Source organism: Oryctolagus cuniculus, chromosome 14 (genome assembly GCF_051225735.1).
Source record: "Oryctolagus cuniculus isolate XC-2025 breed Fujian yellow rabbit chromosome 14, ASM5122573v1, whole genome shotgun sequence".
Lineage (NCBI taxonomy): Eukaryota > Metazoa > Chordata > Mammalia > Lagomorpha > Leporidae > Oryctolagus > Oryctolagus cuniculus.
In genome coordinates, this window is record NC_142880.1 from 97,431,373 (window position 1) to 97,459,205 (window position 27,833).

Consider the following 27,833-nt stretch of genomic DNA (forward strand, 5'->3'; position numbering starts at 1 on the left):
AGGACAGAATCTGGTGCCCCAACCGGGACTAGAACCTGGCGCCGTAGGCAGAGGCTTAGTCTAGTGAGTCACAGTGCCAGCCTTCTGCGAGTTCACTGCAACCATGACTTAAGGATGTTTTTGAAGCACAGGTTTTTTTAAAGATTTATTTATTTACTTGAAACTCAGTTACACACAGAGAGAGAAGGAGAAGCAGAGAGAAAGAGAGAGAGCGCCTCCATCAACTGGTTCACTCCCCAGTTGGCTGCAATGGCTGGAGCTGTGCCGATCCAAAGCCAGGAGCCAGGAGTTTCTTCTGGATCTCCCACACAGGTGCAAGGGCCCAAGGATTTGGGCCATCTTCTACTGCTTTCCCAGGCTACAGCAGAGAGCTGGATTGGAAGTGGAGCAGCAGAGACTTGAACCAGCGGCCATATGGGATGCCGGCACTGCAGGCAGTGGCTTCACCTGCTAAGCCACAGCGCTGGCCCCCACAAATTTTCTAGATGTTTCTGCCATCAAACTATTTGTGATGTCTCTCTGCTTAAGTCTGGAAAGTCAGTCCTTTCTTGTTGGGAAAGCAGGTTCCAATCTACCTGTATCTCTCTTTGATTCATATTTTTTTAAAAGATTTATTTATTTACTTATTTGAAAGAGTTACACAGAGAGAGAGAGGAGAGGCAGAGAGAGAGAGAGAGAGAGAGAGAGGTCTTCCATCTGATGGTTCACTCCCCAATTGGCTGCAATGGCCAGAACTGCGCTGATCCAAAGCCAGGAGCCAGGAGCTACCTCTGGGTCTCCCACGTGGGTGCAGGGGCCCAAGGACTTGGGCCATCTTCCACTGCTTTCCCAGGCCATAGCAGAGAGCTGGATTGGAATTGGAGCAGCCAGGAAACCAACCTGCACCCATATGGGATGCCAGTGCTTCAGGCCAGAGCTTTAACCTGCTGTGCCACAGTGCCAGCCACATTTTGGTTCATATTAAATTGGATTCATCTGGACTTCATTTGGTCTTAGGTGTGGGAGTCAGGGGAGGGGAGGATATCTATACTGATATTTTCCTGAGTGACTTATAGTGTGTTGGGTGACTGTTCAGCATACTCTTGAAACTTGTCCCAGGCCGGCACCACAGCTCACTAGGCTAATCCTCCGCCTGCGGCGCCGGCACCCTGGGTTCTTGTCCGTTTGGGGTGCCGGATTCTGTCCCGGTTGCTCCTCTGCCAGTCCAGCTCTCGGCTGTGGCCCGGGAAGGCAGTGGAGGATGGCCCAAGTGCTTGGGCCCTGCACCCCATGGGAGACCAGGAGGAAGCACCTGGCTTCTGGCTTCGGATAGGCGTGCTGCGTCAGCCATAGCAGCTATTTGGGGGGTGAACCAATGGAAGGAAGACCTTTCTCTTTGTCTCTCTCTCTCTCTGTCTAACTCTGCCTGAAAAAAGAAAGAAAGAAAGAAAGAAAGAAAGAAAGAAAGAAAGAAAGAAAGAAAGAAAGAAAGAAAGAAAGAAAGAAAGAAAGAAAGAAATTTGTCCTTGACCCACTGGTTTCTAGGCCGACTTTATACCATGCTGTGTTTTATATTCTACGCCTCCAGCTCTGAAAGGTCAGGATTGGCCATTGGTTGGCTAAGGCAGGCAAGAACGGTTATGCTAACCCTACATACTGTATTCTGACACTGGATATAGAAATACACGTTCACGACACCTATCTTGATGGGGATTGGAGGGAGAGACCCCTCTGAGGCCTGTTCCCCCTTGGATATTCCCTTTCAACCCCAGAGAGGGCTTCACAGCCCCACTGCCCCTTCAGAGAATGGCTCTCCACATGAAGCTCCTAACCAGGTTGCTGTGCAGCTCCTGTCTCCCGCCGGGATCACTCTGAAGAGTGCAGCAGACCCTGGAGACCCTGCTGTCTTTCCTGGATTCAACCACACTAATTCTAGGCTGTCTCAGAGTACCTAGAAAGTGGTGCAAGAATTTAAAGACATTAGGAAAGGAACAGGAAAGCAGGAGTCCAAGGAGCGTTCCTCAGGCAGGACGAAGGCAGTCAGTGCTGGAGGATTCACATGGGAACCACTGGAGCAGAGGACCATCTCCTGCCCACACTCAAGTCTGCAAGTTCAGGAACCAGGAAAAGAACAAGCTAAACTTGAAGCTGGCAGAAGGAAGGAAACAATACAGATTATAGGACAAATAAAACAGAAAAACAGTGAATTCAGAAATTCAAAAAATTCAAAGTTCAGAAAACCAAAAATATGGTTTTAGGAAAGGACAAAAAAAAAGAAAATGAAAAAATCCTTTAGCCAGATGGAAGGAAGGAAGGAAGGAAGGAAGAGGGGAAGGAAGGAAGGAAGGAAACTCATATTACTCAGAAACCAAAGTATGAACATTACTGCTGATTGCATAACATAAACAGGATTATGAGAAATTACTGTGAACAACTGTACACCAGTAAATTGGGTGAACCAGATACATTCCTGGAAACACAAAACTATAAAGACTAGAGCGTGAAGAAATAAAAAACATGAACAGACCTATCATTGGTAAAGAGATGGAATCAGTTATCAAAAATCTCCCAACAAAAAGAAGCCCTGGATCTGTAGGCGTTATGAGAAGAGAGAAACAGAACAGTATTCTCACAGATGCTGGGACTTTTTGACCCAGGAGCTCTTTAGAAGTAGGATACATAACTCCCACCTATTTTAGTTGTTTCTAGTTACTGGTTTTGTTAATGAGTTCTGACTTAATGTAACTTTGGCCAGAGAAAGTGTTCTGTGTGGTATCTGTTCCTAGACAATCACTGACACTTAAAAGATCACTACAGTGTGTATTCAATTTTGGAAGAGGTTTCACATAAACTTGCAATAAATGTGGGTTCTGCATTGTTGGGTGCAGTGTTGTATAAACGCCAAACAGGCCAAGTTTGTTGGCAGTGATGTTCTGATCTTTCAGGTTTTTTCTTGATTGTTCTCTCAGCTGCTGAGAGGGGAGATGAAATCCTCAGTCACATTTAGTGTGGCTTCAGGAACTTAGATGATCTGTTACTAGGTACCTTGCTGATAAACCGGGCCCTCATCATTATGAAATGTTTGGTGATACTCGTTGTCTTAAAACCCACTTTATCTGCCAGTAATACCATCACCCTCCCTTCTCACACTTGCAGTCTATCTTTCCTTTCCTTTCCTTCTGCACTCTGCCTGTCTTTATGTCTAAGGGACCTTTCTTACCACAGCCTTTGGCCAGTCTTGCCTCTCGTCTGGCAATCTCTGCCTTCTATGTGGAGTGTCTGACTCCTCTACGTCTGTGCGGTACAGCTACGGATGTGGCTGGATTAATTCTCTTCCTGCTATGTGTGTTGGTCAGGGTTCACCAGAAACAGAGCCAACTGGAGACAGATGTGGGATCTGAGAGGGTTTTGGGGACTGAGGCACCTGCGCAGGCTCTCTGCAAGTGGAAGCTCCAGGACCACGGAAGCCAGTGATGTCCTCCTCAGTGTCTGCAGGCTGTGGGGGCGACACCGAGTCCAGGGGTGCAGAACCCGGGGTTCTGCTTGCTCCCTACTGGCTCTCAGTGCACTGGAGGGCACCCCTACACTGGGTGCGGCTCTTCCTTGCTCAGTTCCCACCTCACACGCTTGTCTCTCCTGGGAGCCCTGCACAGACACAGAAGCGCTTCAGCAGCCCTCAACCCTGTCACCGCAGCCCCTAAAGCTGACCATCACAATAGTGTCCAGCTGTCCAGTTTAGCCCTTGTCTCTGTCTTCTTCCTTTTGTCCTCCCTTCTCTCGTCTGGATTCCACTTTATCTCTTCCACTGAATTTCTGGGTACACTTCCTTGTGTGACTTTCAGTGGTTACGCTCAAGATTACAATAGGCACTTGTAACGTACCACAGCCTTTCTTCTAGTAGTATTTTATTATTCAAAACAAGGTACTAAACTTTCAGTGCTGTGATTCAGTCCCTCCAACACTTGGTGCTCGCGTTGTTGCTGTGGCTTGAACAAGGTCTGAACACGTACTGGACACATGGCCGCCAGTGTGGCCGCAGTGAGAGGTGGTGGCCCTCTGAGAGGTGGGCCTGGTGCAATGGGGGTGGTGTCCTGAAAGGCAGTCAGGCAGTTCTCATGGGATCCCGGTGAATTCTCAAGAGAGGGCAGTGATGGAAGAGCAAGACTGGCCCCTTGCTCGTCTCTATGGCTTCTTGCCTGGCCTCCCTCATGGCCTTTCCCTCCCACACATGCTCCTTGTCGTGCTGTCAGCCATGAAGACCTCACCAGCACTGTGCCCTAGAAGCCTCCAAGATTGTGAATTAAACATTTTCTTTGTAAATCACTCAGCCTCTGGTGTTTTGTTATGGCAACAGAAAATAATGCCATTGTCACACGTTGCACTTCTATATTTGTTGAAAGTCTCATGGCCCAGGGCTGTGGTGGGCAAGGCTCACTCACACATTCAGTCGTCCCTGGATGTCATTTCCCGCAACTCTGGTGACCGCTTCCTGTATGGTGTCCTTGGGCTACTCTTGGATTTATCTGAGAATGTCATTGCGTTACTTCAGAAATGAAAGATATTTTTGCTGGGTATAGAATTCTAAGTTGGCCTCTTTCTTTCACCATTTTAAAGATGTCTTCCATCACCTGCTGGAGTCCACGCTGCTGATGAGTCATCCGCCGTTCTTCCTGCTGCCTCCTGTCTGCACTTGGCCTCTCTCCTCTGCCAGCTGTCAGATGGTCTTCTTGTGCAATGGGGAAGAACAAAAGCACAGAATATCCTGGCCCAAAAGTGTGCTCACAGCTTCACCCCAGGGGCCTGGCAGAGGGAACCAAGTGTGCTCACAAGTCTGCTTCACCTCCTGCTCGACCAACACCCCAGCCCTACTGACTTAGCCACAAAAGTCAGGCACACCTGGAAAGTCCCTCCCAACCCCACCCTACAAAACCCTCTCAGTTCCTGTGACTGATGACCTCTCTCAGGTTACTTCTCTGATAAACCTGTCCCAGCTGTGGTGTCAGCTCTCCATTTCCAACGCTTTCACTGCTGCGTTTTCCTAGCTCTGACATTCTGTTTAACTGCAATATATATCAATATTACTTTATTTGCAAAATTTCTCCTGTTCTGACTTTGATGAGCTTTGGATCTAGGGGCTGCTTTTTTCTTTTCTTTTTTTAAATTACAGTCATTCCCAACAATATGTCCTTAAATGCTTTTCTGCCCTTTTCTTTTTTCCCTGCCTGTCTACAAACCCAATTACACACAATTTAACTACTGATAGTCACACAGGCTGGACTTTGTTCATTTTTTCCACTGTTTTCTTTCTTTTTAAAGATTTATTTATTTATTTGAAAGGCAGAGTTATGGCGAGGCAGAGGCAAAGAGAGAGAAGTCTTCCATCAGCTGGTTCACTTCCCAAATGGCAGCAATGGCTGGAGCTGTGCCAATCTGAAGCCAGGAGCCAGGAGCTCTTCAGGGTCTCTTATGTGGGTGCAGGGGCCTACAGACTTGGGCCATCTTCTGCTGCTTTCCCAGGCCATAGCAAAGAGCTGGATTGGAAGTGGAGCAGCCAGGTGTGGGGAGCAGCCCGGACTGGACTGAGTTACTGGAATTAAGACTTTTTTTTTTTTTTTTGACAGGCAGAGTGTACAGTGAGAGAGAGACAGAGAGAAAGGTCTTCCTTTGCCGTTGGTTCACCCTCCAATGGCCGCCACGGCCAGCGCGCTGCGGCCGGCGCACCGCACTGATCCGATGGCAGGAGCCAGGAGCCAGGTGCTTTTCCTGGTCTCCCATGGGGTGCAGGGCCCAAACACCTGGGCCATCCTCCACTGCACTCCCTGGCCACAGCAGAGAGCTGGCCTGGAAGAGGGGCAACCGTGACAGAATCCGGCGCCCTGACCGGGACTAGAACCCGGTGTGCCGGTGCCGCTAGGCGGAGGATTAGCCTAGTGAGCCACAGCGCCAGCTGGAATTAAGACTTATTCTATGCATCTGCTCTCCCACAATATGGCGCTGGGAGAGAAGTAAACAGCTTCCGCACAGCTGCCTCCAGTTCAACCAATAAACTGTAGGACTTGCTCCTGATTGGAGAGCAGCGTACTCGGCGTGTGGGCAGCCGAGTTAGGATTGGCGGAGGAGGACTATAAAGGAGGAGAGAGACGGCATGCACCAGGAACATCTAAGGGGAACATCTAGCTGAAGGAACACCTGTGCAGCCCCGGAGAAAGCCGGCCGGCGGTGTGCCGCTCCCCTGCGGAAGTGGGGAATGTGGCCAGGGGGAACTGCCCTTCCACGGAGGTGGAAGGGATGGTAGCCAACCCGGGAAGAACCAGCAGCAAACCCGGGGAGGGCCGAGCAGACGAAAGAACAACGCAGGGTCCTGTGTCGTTCCTCCAGGAAGAGGGGGAGCGACATAATGGTGCCGTGACTCGGATATGAAGCCTAGGCAGGGCTTAGTGTCGTTCCTCCACGAAGAGGGGGAGCGACATAATGGTGCCGTGACTCGGATAGGAAGCCTAGGCAGGGCTTAGTGTCGTTCCTCCATGAAGACGGGGAGCGACATAATGGTGCCGTGACTCGGATAGGAAGCCTAGGCAGGGCTTAGTGTCGTTCCTCCACGAAGAGGGGGAGCGACAGCCAGGACTTGAACTGATGCCCGTATGGGACGCTGGCACCACAGGCAGTGGCTATACCAGCTATGTCACAGAGCCAGCCCCTCAACTGTGTTTTTTTTTTTTTTTTATCTCTTTACTTCCATTGAGATGATTTCTTTTTGGCATGTCTTCAGATTCATGAATTCTTTAATTGCGTCCAAACTACATTAATTCCATCCAGTTTCTTTCTTTCCTTTTTTTTTTTTTTTTTTGATTTACTTATTTGAGAGGGAGAGACAGAAAGAGATCTTCCATCTGCTAGTTCACCCCTCAACTGTGTGCACAGCCAGGCCTGGGCCCAGCCAAATCCAGGAGCCTGGAGCTCCATCTTGGCCTCCCACATGCACGGCAGGGACCACAGCACCGAGGCCAACCTCTGCTGCCTTCCCAGGTGCATGAATAGAAAACTGGATCTAGCACTCTGACACGGGATTCCAGTGTCACAAGGGGCAGCCTAACCCACTAAATTCTTAAATTGGAGATCTTGTATTTTTTGGTTCTAGGATTTTCATTTTTTTTTTGAACAGTTAAAACCCTCCATCATGTCATCCACTTTGCCCATATTTACTTGTGGGTTATTTAACATGTTTATTATGGTTTTTAAGAGGACTTTGCTTGGTAATTCCAAACCTGGGTAGTCTGTGAGTCTGTTTCTATTGATGGATCTGGTGTCCCAGAGTTTTTAAGAATTATGTCAGAGGGGCCAGCACTGTGGTTAAGTAGCCATCTGTAACACCTGGGGCCCCAGATGGTGCAGGTTTGTGTCCCAGCTGCTCCACTTCTGATCCAACTCTCTGCTAATGTGCCTGGGAAGGCACCAATCGATGGCCCAGGTACTCAGGTCCCTGCTCCCTGCACCTACCTGGAAGAGTCTCCTAGCTCCTGGCTTCAGCCTGGCCCAGCCCCAGCCATGTGGTCATCTGAGGAGTGAACCAGTGCATGGAAGATCTCTATCTGCCTTTACCTCTCTCTCTGTAATTCTGCCTTTCAAATAAAAACAAAAAATAAATCTTTTTTTTTTTTTTTTAAGATTATCGGGGCTGGCACTGTGGCATAGCAGGTAAAGCCACTGCCTCCGGTACCAGCATCCCATATGGGCGCTGGTTTGAATCCCAGATGCTCCACTTCTGATCCAGCTCTCTGCTATCATCTGGGAAAGCAGAAGATGGCCCAATCCTTGAACCCCTGCACCTGCATGGGAGACCTGAAAGAAGCTCCTGGTTCCTAGCTTCGGATCGGCACAACTCCAGCTGTTGCAGCCAATTGCAGAGTGAACCAGTGGATGGAAGACCTCTCTTTCTCTCTTTCTCTCTCTTTTTGCCTCTCCTTTGCTCTGTGTAACTCTGACTTTCAAATAAATAAATAAATCTGTTTTAAAAAATCTTTTTTTTTAAAGAATTATCCAGGCTGATGCTGTGGCATAGCAGGTAAAGCCACAGCCTGCAGTGCCAGCATCCCATATAGGTGCCGGTTTGTTTCCCAGCTACTCCACTTCTGATCAGGCTCTCTGCTATGGCCTGGGAAAGCAGTAGAAAATGGCTCAAGCCCTTTGCCCCTGCACCTGTGTGAGAGACCCAGCGGAAGCTCCTGGCTCCTGGCTTCAGATCAGCCCAACTCCAGCCATTGCGACCAACTGGGGAGTGAACCAGCAGATGAAAAACCTCTTTCTCTCTCTCTCTCTGCCTCTCCTCCCCTCCTATCTCTGTGTCACTCTGACTTTCAAATAAATAAATAAAAAAGTAATAAAAATTAAAAAAATTAAGAAGAATTATGTCAGAGATTTTGTCTAACACGGGCTTTTCAGGAGAAATGTTCTCCCCTGTGTTAGGCCGCTTGGATTAGGAGTTCATCAGTGCTGTGGTCTAGGAATATAGACGGCTTGGGAAGGGGCTTGAATGTCTCCACAGGGGCTCGGCAATGCGCTGCAGGAGAGAGGAGACCCCATTCGGCCCAGCACCAGACTTCCTGGCCACAGGGCCATCTTATCAAATTTGAGTTAGAAGGAGTTTGGTTTCAGCTTAAATTGATTTCAGTTCTATGTCTAGTATCACTCGCTTTTGACAGTGAGTTCCCATCTCTCCACCCAGCGGGAGCCTGGCATCTACCACTCCTGGACTCAGAAACCAAGAGATGTTGAAATCTTGAGACTGAAATTTTACGACTCAGAGACCTGGAGATTACAACTCTGACAGGGAGCAACTAGAAGATTTCCAGGTCTCTTTTCGCTTTCTGGCCCCACCCTGAGGTGGGGATCTCCACTTACTTGGCAAAATTCTTTGGAAGAGAGTGATTCTCTTGCTAAGGCTCCTCCAGATTCTCATCTGTCAGCCCAGAGGCTTCCCAAATCTCTGGTTCCTCCTGTTCCCCCTGGCAGGCTGCTCCTCCTCCCACTGCAAGAGTGGTCCCAGCTGGGGAGGCACAGCCCTGAGGGGCCTTCCCAGGAGAGGGCAGGGCTCTGGCTTATCTGGGGTCTCTGTCGCCTGGAGGAGTGAAGGCTTCTCTTCTGGGACTCATCCCTTCACTGTTCTGAATAGTTTGACAATTTCCCTTGTGGTTCTCTGTGTGACCCTTTGTTTATTTAAGAGCACAATAAAAATAAATTAACCAAATGTAAGCGTTTCTTGCAGTTGGTGTTGATCTCTAATTTTCTTTTTTTGCATTGTTGTCTTAGATACCAATTCTTTGATATTTGTTGACACTTCATTGCTAATGGTCAGTTCTGGTCAGCTTGGTAAATGGACACATATGCCTAAGGAGAATGTAGGCTTTCCCATATTCTGTAATGTTGTACCCTTGAGATAAATATATATCCTATTATTATAAAGCTTGACCTGAACATTTTCCAAAATTTGGCCAACTCTGAAAAACACTGCATGTGTGCCTGTGAAGGATGTGGCAGAGTTAATGTCCTCAAATGTGCGCTTCAGGTGGGTGTGGTCTGCCTGTCCCATTTGCTTCCGAAACTGGCAGAATCTCCCAACAGAATTCTGATTTCTCCTAGCAATTGGCCAATTTATGCTTCCAGCGTTTCAGGCTATGCTGCTGAGGACTCTCAGGCTGCTTTGTCTTTCTGGTTATTTGTTGCTGATGTTATCAAATGAATCTCTTCAGCCTTAACAATGCATTTTGCCTTTAAACCATGTTTAGCTTTTTATGAATATTGGTATGCTAGCTTTCCTTTGGTTAGAATTTTGCTAGTTTGTCAATTTAAATAACTTCACTTTCAACATGTATTATTTATGTTGCACATTTATTTATCATATCTTTAGTTTATTTACTCTTTCCTTTGCTGGCTTATATTTGATTCTGTTTTCTTAAGCTAATTTCCTGCTCCTTTTGGTCCCCTTCATAGAAACTTCCATTTCTAGGCGAGATCTGGGCTGCTTCCTCAGCCGGCGCTCAACCAGGAGAAGCCATGTTCAGCTCGAGCGCCAAGATCGTGAAGCCCAACGGCGAAAAGCCGGATGAGTTCGAGTCGGGGATCTCCCAGGCGCTCCTGGAGCTGGAGATGAACTCGGACCTCAAGGCTCAACTAAGGGAGCTGAACATCACGGCTGCCAAGGAAATCGAAGTTGGCGGTGGCCGGAAAGCTATCATCATCTTTGTTCCTGTTCCTCAACTAAAATCCTTCCAGAAAATTCAAGTCTGGCTAGTTCGTGAGCTGGAGAAAAAGTTCAGTGGGAAGCACGTTGTCTTTATTGCTCGGAGGAGGATTCTGCCCAAGCCAACTCGAAAAAGCCGTACGAAAAATAAGCAGAAGCGCCCTAGGAGCCGCCCTCTGACAGCTGTGCACGATGTGATCCTTGAGGACTTAGTCTTCCCAAGTGAAATCGTGGGCAAGAGAATCCGTGTGAAACTGGATGGCAGCCGGCTCCTACAGGTCCGTCTGGACAAAGCACAGCAGAGTAACGTGGAGCACAAGGTGGAAACTTTCTCTGGTGTGTATAAGAAGCTCACAGGCAAGGATGTTAATTTTGAGTTCCCAGAGTTCCAGTTGTAAACAAAAATGACTAAATAAAAGATGCTTCACGTAAAAAAAAAAAAAAAAGAAACTTCCATTTCTATATCTTTTTGATTATTTTTCTCTTAACTTTTCGAGTCAGTTCTTGTCTCAAATTGTGACAACACGACGTGACAAATACCTGGTTATGGATTTGAAGTGCTTCTCGCACCTACAGAGGGTTGGGGGATGAATAGTGGTTGTTGCTGGAATCTTAGTGTCACATGACAATTTATTTTAATATTATTAATAACAACCTCCAGTATATGCATTTGATGACAACGGATATTAAGCAGGAACAGAATTGAAAGTATGGGGCTGACATTATGGTACAGAAGGTTAAGCCTCCACCTGCAGTGCCAGCATCCCATATGGGTGACAGTTCAACTCCTTGGTGCACCACCTCCAATATAGTTCCTTGCTAATGCACTTTGGAAAGCAGTGGAAGAAGGCCCAAGTCCTTGGGCCCCTGCACCCCTGCAGGAGACCCAGAAGAAGCCCCTGGCTCCTGGCTGCAGTCTGGCCAGCCCCGGCCATTGCGGCCATTTGGGGAATGAACCTCAGAAGAAAGATTCATTTCTTTCTCTCTCTCCCTTTCTCTGTTTCATCTTTTATAACCTCACAGTTTTTATTCAGCAGTGCTAATAAAACAGTAAATGTTCACTTGAATCATGGTTTTTAATCCTTAATTTCCCTTCAAAGACCAAAGCATCTTCCCATCTTCATTGCACGTTTCCCCAGATCTAAAATCCAACCTGCTCAGCCTGAAGAGTTTTCCAGGTCCAGGTAACAACCTGCCTGTCTCCTCCTCCCAGTGGAGAACGGCAGGTTACGCCCTGTGGGGAGGATCCAGCACAGACCCCACCTGGTGTGGAAGAGGTACTCACACAGACCCTACCCTCTGGGGGGGAGGTTCTCATAGACTCCACCCCACTATGGGAGGGTCTCCTTCAGGCTCCACCCCTGTGGGGGAGGTACTCACACAGGCTTCCTGCTGTAGCCGCTGCAGAGCCTTCTTGGCTGGGATGAGGAAGTGGGTGAGGCAGCGCAGCCCGTCCCCACTGTGGAGTGTCTCGGCCACGCTGAACAGCTGCCAGAGCACTGTGGCCGCTGTGGCCTCAAACGGCAGGTAGAAGGCAGACAATGTGTTCTGGATGTAGGCATCCAGGGATTCCAGATCCTGGAATGGGAGGCAGGACATAGGAAATGTAAAGACATAACTCGAGACTGCGCATAGCACACCAGAGGCAGGCATGGCAGGATCCTTTGAAGGCACCATCCTACGTCTTGTGTGACATGAATCAACTCTGAAATACAAAAGGTGTTGGCAAATCCACTGCATAGAGTGAGCTCCTGGTCATTCTCAATGTCACATAACTGAGAAGCAGGTCCTTCGGCAGGCTCAAGACCCTGCACCCAGGAGGACCCTAAATTGCATACTCGTGAATGTGAGATGTCATGTCTGCCACAGGGAGGCACAGTCAAGTCTGGATTTAGCATCAGGGCCATCCATCAAATCAGAAATGCTGTACTCTCAATGCAACAGGTCAAGATCTTCAGTGGAGATGTGCAATTTCACAGGGCCTTGTCAGGGTCTGGGGGGGGTGTCTGTCCCCTCCATGCCTCTCCTGGCCCTACTCGATCTGTAAATGGGATAGGGGACCTCCATCTGCAGAGAGCACAGAGCTGGGCCACACATTTTACACTCAGAAAGGAAGACCATCCACAGCAACCACATTCTAACTGTTTTCCTGTAAAGGGCTCTCAGGTGAAACCACTGGGCCATCTCTCACCAAGACAGCAGAACTGTGCCCCCACCTGAGCACTCTGAAAGCAGTCTGTTGTTGGTCACTGATTTCTGCTTGACATTTTGGTGTAGTATGCTTTTTGATTTTTTTTAAAGATGTATTTATGGGCCGGCGCTGTGGTGTAGCAGGTAAAGCCGCCACCTGCAGTGCCGGAATCCCATATGGGCACTGGTTTGAGATCCAACTGCTCCATTTCTGATCCAGCTCTCTGCTGTGGCCTGGGAAAGCAGAAGATGGCCCAAACCCTTATGCCCCTGTACCCGCATGGGAAGACTGGGAGGAAGCTCCTGGCTCCTGGCTTCAGATCAGCCCAACTCCAGCCACTGTGGCCAATTGTGGTGTGAACCAGTGGATGGAAGACCTCTCTCTTTCTCTCTCTGTGCAACTCTTTCAAATAAATAAATAAATAAATAATTTTTTTTTAAAAAGATGTATTTATTTATTTGAAAGGCAGTTACAGAGAGGCAGAGGCAGAGAGAGAGAAAGAGGTCTTCCATCTGTTGGTTCACTCCCCAGATGGCTGCACTGGCTGGAGCTGGGCTGGTCAGAACCAGGAGCTAGGAGCCAGGAGCCAGGAGTCAGGAGCTTCTTCTGGGTCTCCCATGCGGGTGCAGAGGCCCAAGGACTTGGGCCATCTTCTTCTGCTGTTTCCCAGGCCATAGCAGAGAGCTGATCAGAACTGGGACATCTGGGACTCGAACCAGCACCCGTATGGGATGCCAGCACTGCAGGTGGTGGCTCTACGTGTTACACCACAGTGCTGGCCCCTGGTGCAATATGCTTTTATGTAAAGATAGAATGCTTTCTGTCTAAAAAAAAAGCTATTTTTAGATATAACATTTCCTGAAGAAATCCTAAGGTTTATGTGTTTGGAAATGAAATGCAAGGCCAGGAATAACAGTTAAAGCCAAAGAGTTTAAGAAATTGGGAAATCAGGGGCCAGCACTGTGGCATAGTAGGCTAAGCCTCTGTCTGCAGTGCTGGCATCCCATTTGGGCACCATTTTGATTCCCGGCTGCTCCTCTTCTGATCCAGCTCTCTGCTTACGGCCTGGGAAAGCTGGAAGATGGCCCAGATGCTTGGGCTGCTGCACCCACATGGAAGACCCGGAGGAAGTTCCTGGTTCCTGGCTTCGGATTGGCTCAGCTCTGGCTGTTGCGGCCATTTGAGGAGTAAACCAGCAGATAGAAGACCTTTCTCTCTGTCTTTCCCTCTCCCTCTGTCTGTAACTCTTCCTCTCAAAACAAATAAAAAATCTTTTTAAAAATTTGTGAATTTATTTATTTATTTATTAGAGAGGCAAAGAGACAAAAAGAGAGAAAGAGTTCCCATCTGTCGTCTCACTCCCCCAGATGCCTGCAACAGCTGGGCTGGGCCAGGCCAAAGCCAAGGGCCAGGAACTCCTTCTGGGTCTCCACATGGATGGCAGAGATCCAACCACTTGAGGCAGTACCTGCTGCCTTCCAGGGCCTGCACTATCAGGAAGCTAGAATAGGAAGTGGAGCTGGCATCAAACCCAGGGATGCAGGTGTTCTCACTGTGGCATCTTAACCACCGGGCCAAAACTCCACCCATGAAATTGCTACCTCTGGGACTCCTCTGAACAGATAACTTCTTATGTAAATTAAAAATCAAAAAGTGAAAGCAGCGTGTGTCCTGCCCGAAGAGAGTCTGGGCCCCTGCTTGTCTGCTCCCTTCCTCCAGAGGCCTGGCTCGTGGGCCCACCAGACCGGGGCTCTCTCCTGATGACAGCAGGGACTGAAATGCCGACGGCACTATGGTGTGGTGGGCAGAGCTTCCGCCTGCAGTGCCAGTATCCCATATGGGCACAGGTTCGTTTCCCGGCTGCTCCTCTTCCGATCCAGCTCTCTGCTATGGCCTGGGGAAGCAGTAGAAGATGGCTCAAGTGCTTGGGGGCCCTGCACCCACATGGGAGACCCGGAGGAAGCTCCTGGCTCCAGATCAGCCCAGCTCTGGCCATTGCGGCCATCTAGGGAGTGAACCAGCAGATGGAAGACCCTGCCCTCCCCACTCTCTGTAACTCTGCCTTTTAAATATATAAATTTTTAAAAACAAACAAACAAAAACCTTGGGCCCTTGCGGGTTTATTGATCTCAAATCTTCCTGTGGCCAGAATGTGATTCTGAGCTAAGTGAAGGCCTGCGGGGAGGAGGCTGACACGGCGTGGTGGGAGGCATTCGGTTCCCAGTCCACGGAGCTCCCTGTTTTACTGCCTGGCCAGCTGACAGCGCAGCCCTGCCCCTCGACCGCGGAAGCTGCGTGTGTGCTGAAAACTTGTCCTAAAGCTTCATTCTCCAAGGAGGGGTCTATTTTCCCTATTAATTTCAGGTAAAATTCTATTAGAATGAGAATGGCTCTCTTAAGCTAAGATTCTTGTTTCTCATACCCAGGCTCCTGTGATCGAGCCTGCTCCTCTTGGCACCTTGTACCCCTCCCCCAGGCCACACGGGTGACACCACCAGAACAGGGGCCAGGGGAGGCACTGGTCACACAGGCACTCCCCTCCGAGGACAAGTGGGGAAGGCTCTTCATTTACTGCGGGGACTTCTGCCTCCAGTCAGACTTAAAAATAAAAACTCGCGACGTACGGGTGGCAGCAGATACCCACCAGGGACATCAGAGCCCGCTGGGGACAGAAGGCACACACACTGCCCGGCCCTGCCCCACTTTCCATCAATAGCTGCTTTGCTGGGGTGAAACCCGCACGGCCCAGGGGAATCGCTCTGGGGCAGCTGCCTGGTCACAGCTTCCCAGGCACTGTGAAGAGGATCTGGTCCTGAGAGGGAGCAGTGATGGCATCTGGTGCTCTGCCCAGTGCAAATGGATATCCCTGGTCTCCTGTTACACCGACCGAGAAACCACCTCCTGCATTGGAACTTACCTAGAAAGTCTCACCCTCTCCACTGGGCTTGGTGCGCTGGACACTGTATACACCTGGTCTACCCACACCTGATCTGCCCACACCAGGCCTATAGACCCTGGTCTGTCCACAGCTGGCCTGTATACAGCCAGTCTGTCTACACATAGCCATCTACACCAGCCCTGTTTTCCAACAGGCTATTTTTTTTTATGGTATATTTAATGTGTTTTTTTTAATCTTTTATTTAATGAATATAAATTTCCAAAGTACGACTCATGGGTTACAATGGCTTTCCCCCCCATACCGTCCCTCCCACCCACAACCCTCCCCTTTCCCACTCCCTCTCCCCTTTCATTCACATCAAGATTCATTTTCGATTATCTTAATATACAGAAGATCAGCTTAGTATACCTTAAGTAAGTATTTCAACAGTTTGCTCCCACACAGAAACATAAAGTGAAAAATAATAGATGATTTTTTTTAAATGATGATGAAATCAGATCAGACCTATTGTCATGTTTAATCCCAGTGAGAGTCAAGTTGGGAATTGATAATTTCTTTTTTTTTTTTTTTTTTACAGAAGATCAGTTTAGTGTACATTAAGTAAAGATTTCAATCGTTTGCACCCCCATAGAAACACAAAGTGAAATATACTGTTTGAGTACTCGTTATAGCATTAAGCCTCAGTGTACAGCACGTTAAGGACAGAGATCCTACATGAGGAGTAAGTGCACAGTGACTCCTGTTGTTGACTTTACAAATTGACACTCCTGTTTATGGCATCAGTAATCTCCCTATGCACCAGTTATGAGTTTCCAAGGCTATGGAAGCCCCTTGAGTTCTCCGACTCTTATCTTGTTTAGACACGGTCATAGTCAAAGTGGAGGTTCTCTCCTCCCTTCAGAGAAAGGCACCTCCCTCTTTGAAGACCCCAACAGGCTATTTTAAGTGATGAAGGTTCTTTTGGCCACAGCTGGCATCCAGAGGGATCCCAGAAAGGATGGGCACATTGAAGGAAGGGACCACCCTCACTGGATCCTGTTCTACTGAAGAGTTCCGTCAGTGCCAGAAGCAGTGGTGTCCCTAACTCCTAATCCTCTGGTCTTGCTCTCTGTAAACACAGCCCCTCTTTTCCCATGTCTGCGTAGTCACCACCGGGGGCTGGGCATCCAGGCTGCAGCTGTGCAGCCCCTCCTCCTCTCACTACACCTGCTGAGTTAGCCACCGTTAATCCTCTCCTTACACCGGCACCTCCCTGAAGCCCAGGAACACATACCCGGCACACCGTGGACTCAGGGCTGAGGCCCTAGTCCCCCCCTCATCCCTCACTACTTATGATGCAGGCTGTTCCCAGACTCACTGAGATCTGGCCAGAGCCTCCTGGGCACGTCCAGCACCAGCCTGGTGGAGGCCTCAGCTGACACTGAGTCCCTGCCCAGGGAAACCCTGGCCTTCCAGGGACTAACAATCTGAGGGGGAGAAGGCTCCAAAGAACTGACCATGGTCCAGGGATTAAGGCCAGACCCAGGGCAGGGGTGGGGAAGCCCACGGCAGAGCCTGGGGTCCAGGCCAGCCTTTGTGCAGAAAGGATGGCTGAATTGGGCCCAGTGTCAGCAAGGTCTCCCTGGGTGGGCAGATGCGGGAAGCCCCCTCTTCCTGCAGGGGGCTCAGGCCGAACCTTGCAGAACCCACAAGAGCAGGATGGGAAGGAAGGGACTGGAGCCTGGGTGCCCAGGTCAGGGGACAAACCCAGCAGGAACCAGGTACCCAGGAGGAAAAAGAGCCACTGCTATGGGTCCCAGGGGTCACTGAGAGACAGGCGGGGGCTGGAGCTGGCTTTACGGCTGGCTGAGTGTTAATAATGAGCCCATTATGTTTAATTCCTGCAGCCTGACTGGGGTGGGTCTGTTTCTCCATGTCCTGGTGGGCGGGTTCCAGAAAGCTGCACATTCCAGCTTGCTGTCCACGGAGACGCCGGCAGGAAAGAAGCAGAGGGAACTGCACGTCCATGTCCTTGCGAAGCACAGGTGCTGACAGCACACACAGGGCTAGGAACTGCATCTTGCACTCACACACGCACATGCACACATGTCACAGCCATGCTGGGGCACGCTTTGTGGTGCAGCTCCGGATGCCCACATCCCATAGCAGAGTGCCTGGGATCCAGCTCCACCCCTGCTTCCGATCCAGCTTCTTGGGAGGCAGCAGGTGATGGCCCCAGTGTTTGGGTTCCTGCCACTCACATGGGAGACCCAGATGGAGTTCCAAGCTCCTGGCTTTGTCCTAACTCAGACCCAGCTATTGTGGGCATTTGGGTAGTGAACCAGAAGATGGAGGCTCTCTCTCTGTGTCTCTGTCCATCCATCTCTCTGCCTTTCAAATAAATAAATTCAGAAAAACTGTTTTAAAACCCTGCACCCTGCCCTTCAGTTTCCCTACATGTGCACACACAGAAAGCATGGCTACACCGCCCCCACCCCAGGCACACCTCTGATCTCTGCAGCCTCATTTCTTACCTATATCCGCTCTCAGGCAACACACTGCCCAAGAGGAGGTATCAGTGAATTTTATCAGAGATACGAGAAAAAACTAATTAGAAACTTGCTTGTCTCAGGTTCTGAAATGAGAGCACGTTGTAGACATGAGTCGAGTGTCACATGCTCATGGAATTGGCTGCCAAACACTGAAGTTTTTCTATGACTACCAACAAAAAATCTTGAAATAACTAGGCAAGTATGTTAGAACAACTCAGTGTACTTAGACCTAAGGTAATTTTATCATTAAATCCAAATAGTAGGGCCAGAGTTGTGGCGTAACAGGTTAAGTTGCCGCCTGCGATGTCAGCACCGGGCCGTGTCCTGGCTGCTCCACTTCCTACCCAGCTCCCTGCTCATGTGCCTGGGAAAGCAGCAGCAGATGGTCCACGTGCCTGTGCCCCTGCACCCACACGGGAGACCTGAACAGAGTTCTGGGCTCTGGTTTTGGCTTGACCTAGCCCTGGCTGTTGTGGCCATTTGGGGAGGGAACCAGCAGAAGGAAGATCTCTCTCTCTATAAGTCTGTCTTTCAAATAAGTAAATCAATATTTAAAAATTATTAAAAATAATAAATCAAAATAGCAAGATTTTAATCCAAGGGTGCTGGATGGGGTGGGCTGCTAGGGCCCTGGCAGGACCCTCAGCTGCTGCAGGGCGGGGGTGGGGTGGGGGCACACGCCTCCAGGCTGTGGGTATGCTCCACAGCTCTCCATCCTTTTTATTTATTTATTTATTTATTTATATTTGAAATGCAGAGAGAGAGAGAGAGAGAGAGAGAGAGAGGTCATCTACTGGTTCACTCCCCAAATGCCTACAACTGCTGGGGTTGGGCTGGGCCAGGCAAAAACCAGGAGTGGGACACTTAGTCTAGGTCTCCTACATGCGTGGCAGGGACCCAATTAATTGGGTCACCACTGCTGTTTCCCAGGGTCTTCAAAGCAGGAAGCTGGAATTGGGAGCAGAGCCGGAATTTGAACGCAGGCACTCTGATGTGGGATGCAGGTGTCCCAAGCAGTTTCTTAACTGCTACACCAAACGCCCCTCCCCTTCCTCCTTTTTCATATGAACAACTGTGACTGCACTGTTTTCATGGATAGCTAAGTACCTGCCCTCTGTGGTCTCCTCACAGAACCGGATTGTTAGCGACTACACGTCAATGAACAAATGTAGACACATTGCCTGCTGCATGAGGAAGAGGCCTCCTGTTAAAAACCTCAGATCATTTTCTTTCCACGAAACACCTTGCAGGTGTCAAGACAGACCCATGATCCTGCTTCCATGGGAATCCCGGACACTCCTGAGAGATGACCAGGAACTGATCCCCACGGGCTCTTGACAGGGACTGACAGGACAGGAGACCCCACACAGCTGTGGGATGCAGCTCAGGAAGTCCTGACACCTGCTCAGTACCCAGTAGGAGACACCCTGCTGGTCTGTGGCAGGCACATGAGCACCTCAGTGCCGCCCTGCGTTTGAGAACCCACTGGGGAGGGCGGGGCCTTGCCACAGCCACCTGGAAGTGGTGGGTGAAGCAGGGTTTGCGTCCCTGACACCAATGTGACAAGCAACTCCTAGGTTGGGGAGCAGCTCCAGGCCAGCCCTGTCCTCGAGCAGTCCGTCTGGCCCAGGGTCCACAGTTCCCAGCTCCATCAGCCAGCCATTCCAGCCACCCCTGGAAGCCCTCCCTGCACTGTGGGCACAGCTGACTCCAGGGCCAGCAGCCTCCCCCTCCCTCAAACTGGCTCTCGTCTCCGACTCAGACGCTGCCATGCAGTTCCAGGCTGTCCTCCACTGTCTCCCAAACATGACCATGCACTCCTGCAATTTAGTGTGCGTCCCTTCATCTGACCCCATGACCACTCTGTGAGAGAGGACAGGGACGCTGGGGCACACAGCACACCTGTGAGGCCCGGTCGCCTGCTGGGACTGGAGCAGGTTCCAACCTGCATCTGGCACCAGGGTCTGCCTCTGAGCAGTGCACTGGGCTTGCCCCTGAGTGCTCATGGAGTGAACGTCTCATGGAACACGAAACGTTTCACAAAATGCTTATGACAAAGGTGCATGGGCTCTTTCTTTGCCCGAGAAGACCCTCTGCAGAACACCCTTTCCCTGTGACACTGCACAGGGTGAGGAGTCCTGCGTCTGCCCGGCTCATGTGGGGCAGTCTGTGGGGTTGTACTGCTCACAGGAGCTCTGACTCTGAGAAGGCTGACACGTCCCTGCCCACTGGTGTCAGCTTGGCCACGTGGCAAGGGTGTGTGGTGGCTACAAGCATCAGTTCTGGCAGAAACTTCCTGAGCCATACGCTGTAGCCTGGCGCCTTTTCCCTCTGCCCAGTGTCAGGCCACGTCTGAGCTTGAGGCCATGGAGCATGGTGAGCATGAGTGGAGGGGGGGGGTCGCCTCTGCTGCACCAACCCCTGGGGGTTCACTATGCAGCATCACCAACTCACCCTGAGTGATGCTCCCTGGAACACAGGTCCAGGCCCCTTGACCCTGGGGCCTTTGGACCCTGTAGGCAGCCAGAAACACCTCCCTGGACAGGCATCCTGTGATGCACCTGGAGGGGCCCAGCCATCTGCAGAGGATGATGCGGGACACCCACGAGGTGGGCTTGGAGGCTGAGCCCTCACCTGTTCCCTGGACACTGGCACAGGTGGTTGCAGGACTGGAGGCCCCATATGGCACATACTAATCTTGCCTGTACTTCCAGGAGGCTGAAGGCTGGGAAACACCTCAACTCTGAGTTTCCTCATTCAGAGAATTGGCTTCCTCATGGACCAACACCTTCCGTTCTCTGGTCCAAGTTAGGAGAACGTGTTTGTTCAGGGCTCGGTCATCAGGTCATAAGGTGAAAGAGACAAAAACCTAAGTCCTGACAATGTCCTCTGCTCTCACAACATTGCCACCTGATCACAGCACCCCTAAGGTGGGCCTGACAGCCATCGCAGCAGGAGAGCCCTGGCGCGCTAGCCCGCCTGTGACTGCCACAACTGCTCGCTCCCATGGCTGCCGGCTGGCTTCCTGACAGCCATCACAGCAGGAGAGCCCTGGCGCGCTAGCCCGCCTGTGACTGCCACAACTGCTCGCTCCCATGGCGGCCGGCTGGCTTCCTGACAGCCATCACAGCAGGAGAGCCCTGGCGCGCTAGCCCGCCTGTGACTGCCACAACGGCTCGCTCCCATGGCTGCCGGCTGGCTTCCCTCAAGCTCAAGAGCCCAACAAGCACAGTCAGCCTCTTCCCTTTGCTGGCCCCTCAGAAGCCCAAATCCACCTGGAGCAACACTTCCCAGGTGGCACCTGCTCCGCCATCATATACCGACTTTTATTTGTATTGCTGAATGGAATGTGAGGGTGTTTACAAAGCAGCTGGTGGCTTAGTGGAATCTTCTGTCAGATCTCGTTTACAAGGAGAAGATAAGTTTTGGGGCATGCATTTGTCACACTGGTGACATTACCCCTTGGGGTGCCCATATCCATCCTGGAGTGCCCCTCCCTGAGTATTTGGCCTAGGGAAGAGTTGACAAGGTCCTGGAGTAGGAGGGGACACCAGGAGGGCAGTGGGCACAGTGACAGCCCCTGTGCAGCCTGCCCAAGACCCAAACCCACAGGTGGTTTTGAACTAGGCATGCATTTCCCTTAGCTGGGAAGTGTGTGATGGTGGGATGATGGGGAGGGGGCGGGGAATAATACTTGATGTGAAAACAGGAAAGAGGAAGTTAAACAAATATTTAAATCCAGTTTATACTTTTTGGCAGCACCAAAGTTGGGCAAGGAAAGCACCTGTGTTATTGGCACGTTCAAATTTTCGAGAAGCTTCACTTTGGCCTTACGCGTAGCCTTGGCTTGCTTAGCTCCTGTGAGGGGATGCTGGCAGGGCAGGACTGCAGTCTTGCTCTCTCCTCTGCTGGTGCTCACTGCAGAGTCCAGACGCTGCTTCCCCCTGTATGCTCAGCCTAGGGCCAGGTGCTCTGCTTCCTCCCTGCTCTGTGGTTGGAGCGGAAAGGCCACGGGAGACCTGGGGTCAGTTCATTTTGCTCCAAGGCCTCCCTATGTGATTGGTCCCCATAACTCAACACCTTCTGCTCACTCACATCCTCTTTGGGCTTCCACAATATGTGTCAGTCCTGGAAAGGGCACCTGCCTTGCTAGATTACTGAGTTTTTTCCACACTGAACAGCAGAGACCCAAAGCTAACGTCACACTCATCAGTGAAATGCTGAGAATTTGTTCCCAAGAGCAGGAGTAAGATGGGGAGGCCCACTTTCTCACTGTCACTCAACGTTGTCCTGAAAGTCCTAAGCAGAACAAGAAAAAGAAGTAAAAAGCATCCAAATTTTGGAAATGAAGAAATCAATCTATCTCTACTTATAGATGACATGACCTCATACAGAGAAAATTAAGCACACATACATACACAAAAGCTACTAAGATAATGAATGAATTCTGCAAAGCTGCAGCACACAAGATCAACACACACAAATCGGTTACATTACTACACACCAGTATGAACCATCTGAACAGGAAATAGAGGCCAGCATTGGCACAATGGGTTAGACCATCATTTGCTATGCCAGCATCCCATTTCAGAGTGCTGGTTTGAGCCCTGGTTGCTCGATTTCCAATCCAGCTCCCTGATAATGTGCTGGGAAAGCAGTGGATGACGGCCCAAGTGCTTCGGCCCCAGCCATCCCCATGGCAGACCCTGATGGAGCTCCTGGCTTCTGGCTTCAGCCTGGATCAGCCCTGTTTCTGGCAGTCATTTGAGGACTGAACCAGTGGATGGTTCAGTCTTTCTCTTTCTCTCTTTCTGATGCTGTGCCTTTCAAATAAATACTCTTTTTTAAAAAATGAAAAGAAAATTAAGAAAAGGATTCCATATACAATACTCCAAAGAATTAGATGCCTATGAATAAGGAGTTAAAAGACTACATCCAGGCATATGAAAGGTCTTCCAAAAGTTCATGCAAAATGCATTTCATGAAAAAACTATGCAGGGATTTCAACTTCATTTTGAACCAAAATAAACTTATCTTTATTTTTTAAAAAATATTTATTTGAAAATCAGAATTACAGTGAGAGAGGAAGAGACAGAAGAGAGAGAGAGAGAGAGAGAGAGAGAGAGAGAGAAATAGATCTTCTATCCACTGGTTCATTCCCCCAGATGGCTGCAATGGCTGGCACTGAGTCAGGTCAAAGCCAGGGCCCAGGAGCTCCTTCTCAGTTTCCCATGTGGGTGCAGGGGCCTGGGACTTGCACGATTGTCCACTGCTTTCCCAGGCTATAGCTGGATCCAAACAGCAGGACTCAAACCAGTGCCCATATCAGATGCCAGCATCACAGGTGGAGGCTTTACGTGCTAAACTACAATGTCAGCCCCTAAAGTTATCTTTTAACTCTACTTTTGCAGGAACTTTTTGAATTCCCATCAAAGACATGGAAAGAAATGAAACAGAACTGAGGGTCCAGAAATAGCCCATACAACCATGGTCAACTGATTTTCAATCAGAGTTCCAAGACTATTCAATGGGGAAGAATAATTTCTTCAACAAATGGTGCTGAGACAACTGGATACCCACATGCATAAGAATAACATGGACTTCTACCTCACACCATGTACATAAAGATAATGAAAAATGACTCAACAACTACATATAAGAGCTAAAACCATAAAGGAAACATTAGAAGAAAACATTGGTAAATCATTAAGACCTTGCATGTGGCAATAGATTCCTTTTCAACTTTTGAGAGACAGAGCTAGAGTTCCCAAATGCCCACAACAGCCAGGGGGCCAAAGCCAGGAGCTGGGACCTCCACAGGTCTCTGTGATGGCAGGGACACAGCTACGTGAGCTGCTACCACTGTTCTCCAGGGTCTGCATTGTAGGAAGCTGGAATCGTGAGCCAGAGCTTCAGATCCAGTCTGATGCGGGATACAGGTATCCTGTCATCTTAAACGTTAGACCAAATACCCCATGGACCCTTAAACATGACACCAAAGGTGGGCATTTGGCCTAGGTTAAGACCCCAGCTGGGATACCCACATCAGAGTGCCTGGGTTTGAGCATCAGCTCCACTTCAGATTCCAGCTTCCTGCTAACACACACCCTAGGAGGCACCAGTGATGTCTCAAGTAGCTGGGTCCCTGCCACCCACATGGGAGACCTAGACTGAGTTTCTGCTCCTGGCTTCAGCTTGGCCCAGCCCCAGCTGTTTCAGGCATTTGGAGAGTGAACCAGTGGGTGGGAGCTCTCTTGCTCTGTCGACCAGTTTGTCTCAGCCTGTCTCTCTGCCTGTCAGATAATTTTTTAAAAAAAATTGAAAAAAGAGCCATGAAAGAAGAAAAGAAGAAACAATTGAATTTCAACAAAATTTTAACTTTTGTGTATCAAAAGACAATTAAGAAAATAACAAGAACCTACAAATGGAGAAAATATTTGCAAACCATGTATCTGTTTAAGAGTCTGGTATCCAGAATATATAAAGAGCTTGTACAAATCTGTGCTTGCTTCAGCAGCACATATACTAAAATTAGAACTTGCAACTCAACAACAAGAACAAACAACCCCATTTTAATATAGGCAAAGGACTGGAACTCGACATTTCCTCGAAGAAGATCATTAAATGGCCAAAAAGCACAGGAGAATATGCTCAGCACCATCAAGTCACTAGGGAAATGCAAATTAAAACTTCAATGAGATAACTAACACTTCACATCTGTTAGGAAGAGTGTAACACTGATGTCCAAAAATGAAAAATAACAAGCGCTAGGGTCAGCACTGGTGCAGCAAGTTAAGTCACCGCCTGCAACACTGGCATCCCATGTGAACACCGGGTTCGAGTCCTGGCTGCACCACTTCAGATCCAGCCCCTGCTGAGCACCTGGCAAAGCAGCGCAAGAGGGCCCAAGTGCTTGGCCCCTGCCACCCACCTGGGAGACTCAGACCACGTTCCAGACTCCTGGCTTTGGTTGGCCCAGTGCCAGCTACTGCAGCCATTCAGTGGGTGATCTCTCTCTCTTTCTCTCTCTAACTCTGCCTTTCAAATAAATAAATCTTTTAAAAAATAAAGAAAAATAACAAGTGTTGGAGAGGATGTGGAGAAATTGGAACTTGAATTTTGTTGGTGGGAATGTAAATTATTTATCTGCTGTAGAAAACAACTAGGTGGTTTGTCAAAAAGTCAAGCAAAATTATGTTGGCCCTGAAATTTCACTCCAAAGTGGAGACAGGAAGCAGGGCCTGGAGGCGGGGCTTCCCAGGGAAGCTGCACTCTGGAATCCGGAAATGCTCTAGAAGTGGAAGGGCGTGGTGGACGCACAACCTTCTCAGTGCACTACATGCCACTGAACTGTTTGCTTCCCAAAGGTTAATTTTATGATACATACACTTCATCATTTTTTCAAAAATTATTTCCAGTATCTCCTGGAAACTGTGCTGATATTTTTTTCTTCACTGTCACTGCTGCTGCTCTCCTTTTATTTATCTTAACTTCCAGTAGAACACTGGAGTCTCTGGACACACAGATGCCAGTGTGAAAGCTGAATGCTCTCGCCTTCCCCTGGCGTGGTCCTCCAGGCTAAGTGCTTCCAATTAAGGCTTCTCTGGTCTTTCTAAAGAATGCACAGGGAGAGCGCTAAGGTCCTTGAACAAAAAGGAGTTCAGGGGCTACTGGTTTGGACATTCCACAAAACACTTCTTTTTAAAAATTACATATCATTTAAGTACTACACATTATAGCTGTAATTCCACTTCCCTTGATATCTTTCAGTATCAATATACCTTGAAGATAATTTCAATGAATATTTTTCCTTAATTAGACAAAAATTAAAACTCAATCCATTTATCTCTTATTTCTTAAAAAACTTCCCTCCTTCTCAACTCAGATTCACAGCACAGCCATCATTTGTTGACCTCCGCAGCCACTGTTGTAAGCACACTGTAATACTATTATCATCTCCATTCTAAGCACGGGGAAGGGAAGGCTGAGGGGCTCTCTTGCTCACTCAGTGGTGAAGTTAGCTTGAGCCCAAACCACTTGGGCTGCACGGCCTGCATCTTCAATCAGCTTGTCAAATGCTTCACACTACAACGGGTTAGACCCCAAAAGCACCTACAAACTCATCCCAGTCACGTCACACTCTAGTTGAGGATGCAGGGTGCAGGAATTATACCATTTACAGACCGCAGCTACAGTCAAGCCAAAGCTCCTGCACCCACAGGCCATGAAGGGGTAGTTATGCTCCTTTACCAGACCATGAGGTGTCAGGGGATCCTCCACCATGGAACCCTGAAGAGGCAGTGAGGGACAATGGGGTGACAAAATGTCACTGACCCCACTTCTTCCATCCGACAGAGACCCCTGACCTCTCCGTGACTCCTTGCAAAACAGCTGGCACAACAGGTAAGAGGAAAGTTCCCAGCAGCTTCTGAAAACCCCCTACTTCCTACCAGCAGCAAGACCCCTCCTCAATCAGATAAAAGCCCAGCCCCAAGTACCCTGAGCGAAGTCTCTTTGGTGACTGTCACCACCTCTCTTTGCTCCAGTAGAGCAAACTGTTGAGATGGGTCTCCATCTCCTTTCCCAGTCTCTTTTTGGGGGCTACAAAAGGCTGGAACCCCAAGATATTCCAAACCTAACAGGTCTCCACCAGACACCAAAGGGACGCCTTGTGGCGCAGTGGGTGAAGCCACCATCTGCAACACCAGCATCCCATATGGGCTCTGGTTCAGTCCGGCTGCTCAGCTTCCCACCCAGCTCTCTGCTATGGCCTGGGAAAAGCAGCAGAAGATGGCCCAAGCCCTTGGGCCCCTGCACCCCGTGTGGGAGACCCAGAAGAAGCTCCTGGCTCCTTAGCTTCGGCCTGGCCCAGCCCTGGCTGTTGCTTCCATGCAGCAAGTGAATCAGTAGATGGAAGATCTCTCTCCCTCTCTCTTTCCCTGTCTCTGACTTTCAAAATAAATAAATAAATCTTAAAAAAAAAAAAAGACACCGAGAGGCAAGATGGCGGAATAGGAAGGGAGCACACTGATAGTCCGGGGAGAGATAGTTTAATAAAAGTGGAGATACTGCAGGTTCAAGGAAGAGTAGGGGAGGAAACAGCAGAAGAAACTCTTCCAGAACGCGTGATTCACAGCGGACCTGTGTGGAGAGCGTGGGAGCCCACAGTTCGGGACACCAGCGGCAGACTCAACACACCAGCGCTGGAACGCAAGGTGAGCCGAACCTCAATAGCCCGAGACACCGGCAGGCAAGCGGAGAGAGACTAGAGGGAACGACCCCAGTGGGGGAAAAGTTCACCAGGCTAGAGAGAGAGAGAAAAAAAAAAAAAAGTGACTGGTACGGACACGGGTTTCTCTCTCTCTGCTCACCTCTCAAGGGCGAGCAAGACAAAGAGCAGGCGCCATCTTGGACATACGTCATAAGCAGAGAGACCTCAGGTCTGCACTGGCCCTGAGCCTAGCAGAAAACCCTGACTCTGGGCGGGGCTAATTAACAGGAGATTAGGACCTAGTAAATTTGTGGTGCTACTGAACTGAGACTGTGAAAAAAGAGACGGTGGGGGAGAGAACTCACGGAATTCACCTGAGTACTCTCCAGAGACGCTACAATTCCGTAACTTTGGCAACCCAGTGGGAGACTGAAGGAGAATTTGAACCCACTCTGAGGGCCAAACAGATTCCCTGTGTGGTCCTTGGGAAAGAGCTTCCAATCTCTGGCTCCTGTGGGTATATCATTTGCCTGCTAACTACCTCCAACTTCGTTCAGCTGTGCGGAATTACTTCCCTTTTGAATCAAAAAAAGAAAGAGAGAGAGAGAGAGATTTACCACTCCTAACCTGGGAGTGTCACCTTTGGGACACCAAACAGAGCTCTCAGGCCACACCCATCTCAAGCCCTAAGGCTCCATCAAAAACAGATAGTCCACTTAATCTAGAGTCATAGTATAACAAGAAAAAGCACCACAGTGAAGAAACCAAATATCTCCAATATGCCA

At 49.4% G+C, this 27,833-nt stretch overlaps 1 protein-coding gene and 1 pseudogene across 3 annotated transcripts in view; one reads left to right on the forward strand and one right to left on the reverse strand.

Annotated features, from left to right (window-relative positions):
* PLEKHG4B (pleckstrin homology and RhoGEF domain containing G4B) overlaps positions 1 to 27,833 on the reverse strand; it is a 65,366-nt gene that overhangs the window by 31,801 nt on the left and 5,732 nt on the right. For both annotated transcript variants that reach the window (XM_008251397.5, XM_017339228.4), the window contains exon 2: positions 11,597 to 11,794. In XM_008251397.5, the coding sequence (XP_008249619.4) occupies positions 11,597 to 11,794 (198 nt within the window). The remainder of the gene's footprint in view (positions 1 to 11,596; positions 11,795 to 27,833) is intronic.
* LOC100357281 (small ribosomal subunit protein eS7 pseudogene) lies at positions 9,956 to 10,666 on the forward strand (annotated as a pseudogene). Its single transcript, XR_016220904.1, has one exon. The product of XR_016220904.1 is annotated as a small ribosomal subunit protein eS7 pseudogene (transcript).